The sequence below is a fragment of the Dysidea avara genome, chromosome 8 (assembly GCF_963678975.1).
Source record: "Dysidea avara chromosome 8, odDysAvar1.4, whole genome shotgun sequence".
Lineage (NCBI taxonomy): Eukaryota > Metazoa > Porifera > Demospongiae > Dictyoceratida > Dysideidae > Dysidea > Dysidea avara.
The window spans coordinates 27,266,214-27,276,509 of NC_089279.1; the positions used below are offsets into that span (position 1 = coordinate 27,266,214).

General features: G+C 35.3%; 1 protein-coding gene across 1 annotated transcript; it reads right to left on the reverse strand.

Moving 5' to 3' along the window:
- Positions 1–3,397: 3,397 nt before the first annotated feature.
- Positions 3,398–4,755, reverse strand: LOC136264898 (probable outer membrane protein pmp9). Its single transcript, XM_066059665.1, has 3 exons — positions 4,752–4,755; positions 3,892–4,654; positions 3,398–3,632 (listed from the first exon to the last, which is right to left on the reverse strand). Exons 1-3 carry the CDS (start codon positions 4,753–4,755, stop codon positions 3,398–3,400), a joined length of 1,002 nt encoding a protein of 333 aa, XP_065915737.1.
- Positions 4,756–10,296: the final 5,541 nt, after the last annotated feature.

Here is a 10,296-nt window from a genome sequence, read left to right on the forward strand (position 1 = left end):
ACTCCTCCAGCATGCTGCTCATGAAAACTTAATACACAAGCTTGGATTTTAATGTTTTGACCAAGCATTATGTTTGATATAAAATACTTCTGACATCTACTTGATTTATTGGTAGTATTAATACAGGTGGTGGGGTTATATAAAGCTAGGTGATGAGGGGGGTGATTGTGTGTCACATTTAAACCTACAATGCTATTCAAACATGTTTCATCACATGATGATTCCAGTTGTACATACATATCATCACCAACAAGAGCAGTGTTTTCACTAAAACTAACACTTGTAGAATTTGACAAGATTTTGCTCTGGTTAGTTTGTTTTAGTTCACCATAAATTGCTCCACCATAGCAAGTAGCATTGCCATTGGGTTGAAATATGACATTAGATTCATTTTCAAATGTAATAATAAAGTTATTCTTAAGATAAATTGCTCCACCACTTCTAGTTGCTGAATTATAGGCAAACCTTGCGACTGAATTCATAGCAAATTCTATGTTTGATTGTTGACTATTAATAGCCCCACCATCCATGGCTTTGTTGTTTATAAAATGAACATTTGTGCCACCTACAAATAACAAATGTGAGTGGTTATTAAAAAAACATGGCACCTCTTTTAGTTGCTTCATTGTCATCAAATATCACCGTTGAGTTTCCATTAAACGTAATATTGCAATTGTTTCTGCAACTTACACTTCCACCTGTTTTGTTAGCTACATTGTCTTTGAACAAAATCATTGCATTTCCAGTAAATAAAATATGACAGTTATCAAAAGATAAAACTGCACCTCCAAGTATAGCTTTGTTGTCATTGAAAGTCACTAATGAGTTTCCATTAAATGACATACTAGAATAGTGTTCAGAAATGACAGCGCCTGCACCCCAGACACTATTGTTGATATATGTTACTTTTGAGCTTCCAGTAATGATATGCTACAGTTCACATAAGAATTAACAGCTCCTCCAATTTCACTAGCATAATTACCTTTAAAAATAACTTCTGTATTACCATCAAATAATATATTACAGTATTGTTCAGAGTATAGTTCAGAGTATACAGATCCCCCTTTCGAGGCACTGTTGTTAACAAATGTAACTAAACAGCTTCTGTAAAATGATATGTCACAGTGATCAATGGCCAGTATGGCCCCTCCATGTATAGCTCTGATCTGTTGTTTGTAATTGTCACCACTGAACTATCACTGAATGTTATATATGAGAAGCTTAAAATTAATGGTACATAGCTCCTCCTTGACTAGCTATATTTCTATCAAAAGTCACAGAAGCATTTCTATTAAAGTTTATGTTGCTGTAGAGTAAATAGCTCCACCACTGGTTCCACCACTATTACCTCTGAATATCACTTTTGAGTTTCCATCAAATGATATATTACTATTGTCTTTAGAATACCCTGACCCTCCAAATTCTGCACTGTTGTTACTGAACATAACCTTTGTATTTTTACCAAATATCACATTAGAGTGTCGTCGAGAATATACAGCTCCCCCACGTTGGGCACTGTTATTGATGAAAATCAAAACAGAATTTCCATTATATGATGCATTGCAATAGTGTATAATCAATATGGCAGTTCCATATATACTTCTGTTGTCCAAAAACGTCACCATTGAACTTCCTTCAAATGATACATGTGAAAAACTAAAAATGTACACAGCTCCTCCTAAAATAGCCCTGTTGTTATTGAATGTCACTGTTGAGTTTCTATTGAAGATGCAGTATATAGTGGTAAACATAAAGAGCTGCTCCATTCTCTTTAGCATTGTTATCTTTGAATGTTACTTTTGAGCTTTCACCAAACATTATTGCAAATCCTTGAAGAATGCAAAGATGCTCCATATTTTGCACTGTTGTTATGAAATATTATTTGCACATTTCCAATGAATGAAATATTAAAGTTTTGTCTTAAATTAAGAGCTCCACCACTTTGACTGACCACATTACTATTAAATATCACTGTAGAGTTTCCATCAAATGTCATATCAGAATAAATTTCAGTGTACACAGCCCCTCCATAGTCAGCATGGTTGTCACAAAATGTCACATTTCAAATAATAGGTCACAATGGTTAACACAGTTCACAGCACCTCCGTATTTTTCACTAGCGTCATTAAAGTTAGCACTATTGTTATTAAAATTTACAATTGCACTTTCAGTAAAAGTAACATTAACATTGTCAAACAAATTAAATGCTCCACCAAATTTACTGGAATGATTATCTCCAAAAGTCACCATTGATTTTCCCATAATGATATGTTGGAAAAATGTTCAGAGTGTATTGCTCCTCCGTTAGTACCACTGTTGTCACTAAATATTACTGTTGCATTTCCACAAAACATAATATCTGAGAAAGTAAAAGAGAACACAGCTCCTCCATTAGGCACCGGCCTATTATGCCCAAAATTTTACCTATTATGCTTTTGAGCATTGCTCAAAAATTAAGCCTATTATGCTCAAAATTATGCTTTCAAAATCAAGATTATGCTCTAGAACTGACTGTTTTATTAGAGTATATCAGCCTTTCCTGACTGCTCTATTAAGTGACTGCTCTATTAGAGTATCTCGATCTTATTTCTGCAAAGTGTGATTAACCAACAAAGAAACGGTTTAATAAGTTATATTACGTGTTTTTAAATATCAAATGCACTAATAATACTATTGGCAGTGAATATTTGCTTTCTTTCAGGTGCGCGTATTGCGCATTTAATTAATTTTTCAAACATCGTCCCTATTATGCTGGCATTATGCTTGATGCTTTTGGTCACCTATTATGCTTTAAATTATGCCGGTATAATCGGCCGGTGCCTATCCTCCATACCCAGCTCTGTTGTTATGAAAAGTCACCACAGAGTTTCCATTGAACATGATGCTAGAGCATTGATATGAATTGAGAGCGCCTCCATTGTTACTGGCAGAATTACCTCTAAAGGTCACTGTTGCGCTGCCGTTAAACGTGACTACAGAATGATTGATAGCATACACAGTAGGGCTGGGCGGTTTCTCGGTATTATAGTAATACCGCGGTATTGCAATGAAACGATATCTGTATCGCGTAGATTTCGGTGAAACGATAATATCACGATAATATTATTACGATTTTTAGTGTTTGTGACAGCTTATTAAGCCCTTAAGGTTGTTATAATGCACCTCAAATAATCACGTGATACTACTGCAAACAAGGACCTAGTACTGGCTAGTCAATTTTTTTTTTCTACAAAGATCGAGATACTCTAATAGAACAGTCAGCTAGGATCGAGATACCCTAATAAAGCAGTCAGCTACTCTAATATAGCAGTCATCTTTAATAACCGCAATAAATAGTAATATCGTGATATATTTCTGCACGATATATCGTAAAGCGAAACTCCAATACCGCCCAGCCCTAATACACAGCTCCTCCATACCCAGCTCTGTTGTTATGGAAAGTCACCACAGAGTTTCCATCGAACATGATGCTAGAGTATTGATATGAATTGAGAGCACCTCCATTGTTACTGGCAGAATTACCTCTATAGGTCACTGTTGTGCTGCCATTAAGCATGACTACAGAATGATCAATAGCATACATAGCTCCTCCATACTCAGCTGTATTATCAGTAAATGTCACTGATGATCTTCTGTCAAGTATTAAAACAGAAAATTAAAAGAGCAAATGCCTCCACCATGAATTGCCATGTTGTTTGATAATTCTACTTTTGAGTTTTCATCAATTGAAGTACTACAATTTTCACAGTATATAGCCCCACCATCTGAATACTATTACTGAGTGCTCACCAAATGACATAACAGACCTGTTAATAGAGCAGAGTACACCACCATGATATTTAGCACTGTTGTTTTTGAAATCAATAAATGCTCTTTTCTTAAAGTCGCTACATCTCAGAATCATTAAGAAAAATACCTCCACCATTCATGGTTGCTGAGTTATTGTAAAAGCTGATATTAGAGTTGTTCTCAATAATAACAAGAGAGCTACTGCTAAGTATTCCTCCCCCATCAGTTGCTATATTGTGTTCAAACACTACATTGCTTTTAAGATAAAGTGTAGTATGTGAGATGTAAACTGGTACTACGTGGTTGTGTCTAAACACAGAAGTTTGAATGCTTAAATAGTCACTTAGTTTGTTTACTGAACTACCAAAGTAGACCAAACTTTTAGCAACTGAATTATAAGAAAAACTGCAGTTGTGAATGATTAATCTTAACCAGGAATTATTTTCATCACCCTTTGAAAAGTATAACACAGAACAATGACTTTCATAATGATTGTTTTTAGCAAACTGACAATTGTTTATGGGTACATTTCCTGATGTTTTTGACAGAACAACAGCTTGCCCTATTGGGTGATGGAAGGAACAGTTTTGAATTTCTATGTTGGAAGAATTGTAAAATTCAATTCCTGGAACAATTGACTCATTGTTAGAACCACACTGCTTCCAGTAGATATCTTTTACTGTCACATTGTTGCAGGATATAAACTTCGCTGATCCATTACCATTACAGTTCACAGTGGGATTTCCTTGCCCAACTATTGTAAAATTTTCAATGCCTTTCAGCAACACATTTGAAGAGAGCACAATGTCACTAGTTATAATGATCATAGAATTGTTAGTGACATTACTGAGTGCATCATCAAAAACTGGAAAAAAAGTTTGTCAGTAATACAATTACAGGTTAGTTCAACAAGGTCAGCACACATACCAAAATTAGTGGTTAATTGCGTCACACATTCTAACCCATCACATATATTAGGTGTCACAGTGGCTTTTGGTTCTCATTTTGTGTGGATTCATAGACTACAAATACAGGTAGTATTCTAGAGACGTGTCATGTGTGAGAATTCAAGATGATATTAAGTGTTGTTCTACTAACTCTGCTATTAAGGAGCAGTAAAGGAGTCACTAATGATGCACTAGTTCAACATGCTACTCATATAAACCCAATAAGTAATATGCTTTTGTTACTAGTATACATTGTAGCCCTAATAATTGCATATTTCCTTTCACCTTCTTGTCACAATTATTGTGTTGGCTAGCAACAATTGTCAGGATATAGATATCTTCTAACTGCAGAAACGTTACAAATCATTTTTCATGTAACTTACATATTATTACACAAGTGTAAGGAAATGTGTATTTAGAATTTTAGAAACTAATTATATCTCAAAACAGCCAATCTGTGAAAAAAGGGTGTGGAAGGCCAGGGTGAAAAAAGTTGTAAAATCAAAGGTGGCAGCCAAGAAATGCATAATTTGCTACTGAAATTTTGGACTTGTATACTAAAACTGTGGACCTTTTTACTAAATTGTGGACCTTTTTACTAAATTGTGGACCTTTTGCCAAAATTTTGACCAAAATTGTGGACCTTTTTCCAAGGGCGGTTCTTCAGAATCCCCCTGGCTATGGGCCTGTTCTTATAATGCTTTTAGTATGGAAATAAGGATATAATTTTGGTGAGCTATAGCTGGAAATGCATATATACTGTATTATAGAGTAGATACTGTTTCAGCATTGTAAGATTAGATTGAATATCCTTACCATTGTCAGTCATTTGTCACAATGAAATCATGCACGCATAGGGCAGGCTTAATATACTGATGGATGTAGTACTGCTGGTGTGTAGGTGTGCTTGTAGTAAGCAACTTTGTACAGGTGGGAGTCACAATTTTACTTGAAAGTAAAACATTTTTAATAGAGAAACTGCTGCACTGTAGGGAAGGTACCATTACTGTTTTTTTCTAGTTTTATTATCAAGTCTACCAGTTGGGCACTGGAGGGTTTGCACAAAAGGCAGAGCCTGTACTGTAGGGCAGGTAGCTATGTATACCATTGCTGTAGGGCAAGGTATTATAAGTGTCACTATATGTAGAATCTGAAATGTTATTATTACATGTATGGCCTGCATGACAGGTACTACTATTTTAAATTACATCATCACCTGTGTGGCTCTAAATCATACAAAAATATTTTTACACAAAACTTTATATCACGAACATTTTTTGCACAAAAATAAAGCGAATTATGGTAGCTACACATAGCTCTGCTGTTAAACATCATGCACAGTATGGCAAGTCCTAGCTGCACTGTAGGGCAGGTACCTGCAATGCTATGGTCATTTATTTTTGATGCTGCATGGTCAGTGAGTTAAAAGTCGTCAAATGATGCTACAGTATTGCCTGCATGATAGGACATGTACATGTGCACACCTGCATGTGTGGTAAACAATTATATGCATACACATTGCTATAGTTGTCTTAGTTTAGTTACATGCAGTACTACTGCTATGGTCAAAACTTTTTTTGCTTTCAGGTTTAAAAGGGAATGCTGTGTGGTACTGATATTTAATGCTTATGACCTTTAGCTAGATGTGGACATGGTCCTGCACATAGGGCAGGTATCAATGCTAGTACTTTAGTTGTGTACAGCACAAGAAACTACACAAGTAGCAGTACACTCATAACAAAGGTTGATATCACTATCCAGAAATTATATAAATCCTTGAGGTACCAGATACAAATTTTAGAAATGTGAACTATAATATAAGTAGAACACATATGCATGTATCATTGTACTCTAGTGTGTATCATGTGCAGTGATTGTATTAGTAGTGAACATTCATGACAAACTTGTAGGGTTGCTCCTGCTTTCAGACGCGCCTTTTCTCAGATAAATGACTTACATATAATAATTATATAGATGACATAGAGTCAATGCATCAATGTTGGGAAATAGCCTGACCACATGTACATCCTGCATCCAAATGTAAGTCTGTCATAATATTATAGCATTGCATACAATGTGGTTAATACAGTAACATGCATTATGAGGTATGGACAGTGAGTATGTAGCTTTCTTGGATTTATAGTGTACAAGTCCTTCTGACATGGAAATCATCAAAGGAGGAAAAGCTGCAACAAAATCTGTAAGAGAAAATAATAATTGGCTAAGGAAACAGCCAAGAAGATTATCAGAAGTTCTTCAAGACACATCTTCATGCTAATATATAGCATGGTAGGTCTTTTGCACTGTTCACATTAACTTTGATTCAGTAGCACAAAAGTCTTCTTATGTACTATTACAACAGAATAATTACATAGATTTCCACTCCTATTCCACGTGTGGCATTACATAATTATTGCCATGTTATTGTAATGACACTTTGTATGTAGGAATGGAAGGTGTTAATTCCCACCAAATGTGATATACTCTCCTTAAAATTTCAATTGTAAGTCACAATATACTTGATGAGCAAGAGTCAAAGAAAATTGCCAAATTATTGCTGAAAAACCACAATATTAAACACTTGGACTTCTCTTGGTGTTTGCTATCAGAGATTGGAGTTCATTACATTTTTTCTGCAAGTGGATTGTAGACAAGGAAGAAGAAAGCAAGAAAACCATCATTGAACATGTACGTATGTGTGCAATAAACGGTACATTATAGTCTATCACTTGATTCAGTATTCAGAGTTTGTGGAGAGTGTAGGATCAGCAATGGATTTTGTAAACAAACAACTTCAGAGAGATGGTAAAGCAGTAATCTTTATCATGTGTAAACATCAATAATAATAATAGGATAATTGGTAGTGGGCAAATTAATGGAACTAGCACTGATCATCCAGTTGCTTTTAGTCAGATTTCAAAAGAAACTGAAGTAACTAAATTGAAATTAACTTTTAATTGTATTCCTCTTCTAATTAGGGTACATATCAAGATTTTATTACGAGGATGGCTGAGGGTAAATCCTGTATTATTGCACACAAGTTCAGTATAACTAATTTCACAGCTCTAACTACTATCAGCACCAGCTCTGCATTGTATTTGCAACATGTGGTACATAATAACTGTTTTAACTCATAGATAAATAAATTGTGCACAGAACTTGTCCGTGATAGAGCAACAGAAAAAACTTTTAGTTCTTAAAGGGCAAACCCTCAAGTAAATAAATAAAAGAGATTTATTTGAATAGCAGATAAATTGGTCTACATGCAGGTATATCAGAAATGCATAAAGCAGTTAGACAAAGACTCTCAGGTGAATTCATATACATAAATACTTGTATACTCACATGCAACACAACACCATATAGTATCCTGAGCTAATCAGCAAGCGTTTACATGAAGGACTACATATTATGAATGGCAATCTAGAGAAGCACATTGCAGAGTAAGCCTTAAACTTCATGGTCACTTGCATTGTGAAAACAATGATTGAATAGAATGCAGTCTGAAATTGACATGTTTATGTCTGAATGGGAGCAGCTTGTTGAAGAAGCAAAACTGCAAGTAAAGAAATTAATGTTGAAATGTTTTTATTCCTTTGTAAGATGCAAGCCCACATTGCTGAAATTACTCACCATGCTGGCAAGATTTCAACTCTACTTTCACTGGATGGTAGACCACGATAATATTGTTCTAGTTTTAATTCAAACGTGTACAAATTTTAGGAAATAAAACAACTTCAAATGTCAACAGAACTTCAAACTTCATTGTCATTCCTTAACAGATTATGCAGTAATCACCAAAGAGTACAAGTCTTCAAAGAATACAATGACAGAGAGAACACTAACAAGAAGATTGAGTGTTAGCTATAGATTTATACAGTCAGTTTATGTATATTTTAACAGGCTGCACCTTTCTCAGAAACTATCAAACCAGGTGAATAAACTAAATTCTTGATACACATTCCACTTCATTACTATCCTGTAGTGCTTAAAGAGGTTCAAAGTAAAGTGAAGGACATGCTGTACAAGGAGGTAAGCAACCTATAATGAATCCTTTACTACTAAATGGTAATACACATACAGCTGGGCTTAAGAATGCCACACCAACTTGACTATAAACTGAACAGAAAGTCGAATGATATTGTGGTAACATACTAATTATTGATAATGCATATACACATGTTACCTATTAATCACAGTGCACCACATTGCCAGTCCTTCCCAGTAGTGACCATACTGGAGGTGTGCATGTACCTACATTGGATTCAGCCAGAGACACCTCCTTTGCTAAAACATCAACTAGTAATGGCAGAAATGACACCAGTACATTTCAGCGCACTTCAGTGTGGGACACATTTGTCCAGTCATCCACAGCAGAACAAGAAACAAGATCAATTCTAAGTCAAGGGATACAAGGGAAGACAATTGTTAAAAGAAATAGGATGGAAGACAATCACTTTTTGCTGCCATTGAAGGATATGAGAACAACACAAAAGACAATGGATCACTACAAATAGAAGGTCATGGAAAGATGAATGACAAAAGAAGAATGAAGCCTCAAAGGATGAGCATGACCATCATGGTAAAGAACAGACTGGTAAGAGATGAGAATACTCCTAAGGAACCAGTTGAGTGCTTCAAAGTTACTTCAGTTGACATCAAAAATAGAGACACCTAATAACAGTTTTGGTATTTGATGGAGACTGTACAGAATGTATTATGTGCTAATGTGGGTTCTTGGAGAGTGGGGGGGGGGGGGCTGAAGTACTCCTCCAAAGTTTTACATATGCAAGACACTGCAAACTAGGAGAGCTGCAGTACAGGTACAATTGCATCTTTTGCATGCATGAAAATATGGAAAGAGCAAAGGGAATAACTAATTTCTTCTAAGAGGGGTTCAAAATTATACTTTAGGAGTAAGATTTAACGTAAAGCTGTTAAAAATTTAAATACTCTAATAGAACAGTCAAATACTCTAATAGAACATCCATCATTAAAACTGTTGCTATAAGACCAGTGTGTCCGTGCATATTGCATATTATAACCTCCATGCAAATACAGCTATTAACTAAGCTGCTTATACTTTGAAATTCTTTGAACTTTACCCTGTTCATCAGCTTCCCAAAGTGATCAATATAAAGAGCTGTCACGTGCTTTCAAAGTCTAACCACATAGCAGAAACACAGTTCATTACAATGGCAGCACTGACAGGAAATAATATTTTTCGTTAAAATGGTAATAATACTGGTGTCATCCTGATTTGGAGTAGCTCTAAGATATCCCTTAATTTTGACCACAAATACTATTACTTCACTCTGCATCAATTATATCATAAAATGTCTGGCAAGCTTATCATGTCCCTGTCCAGTTCACCCTACCTACCCGTTGGACAAATCTAGTTTCAATCATCATGTACTTCAACTTTTACAACCACTTTGTTCTAACTTATATACAAAATTTTAGGGGCCAAAACCTCAGTACACAATGACGCTAAGGAATGCTTGGATGTTCGCAAGGTACGTATAGTATATGCAGAGTGTTTATTCTGCTGTGACACCTG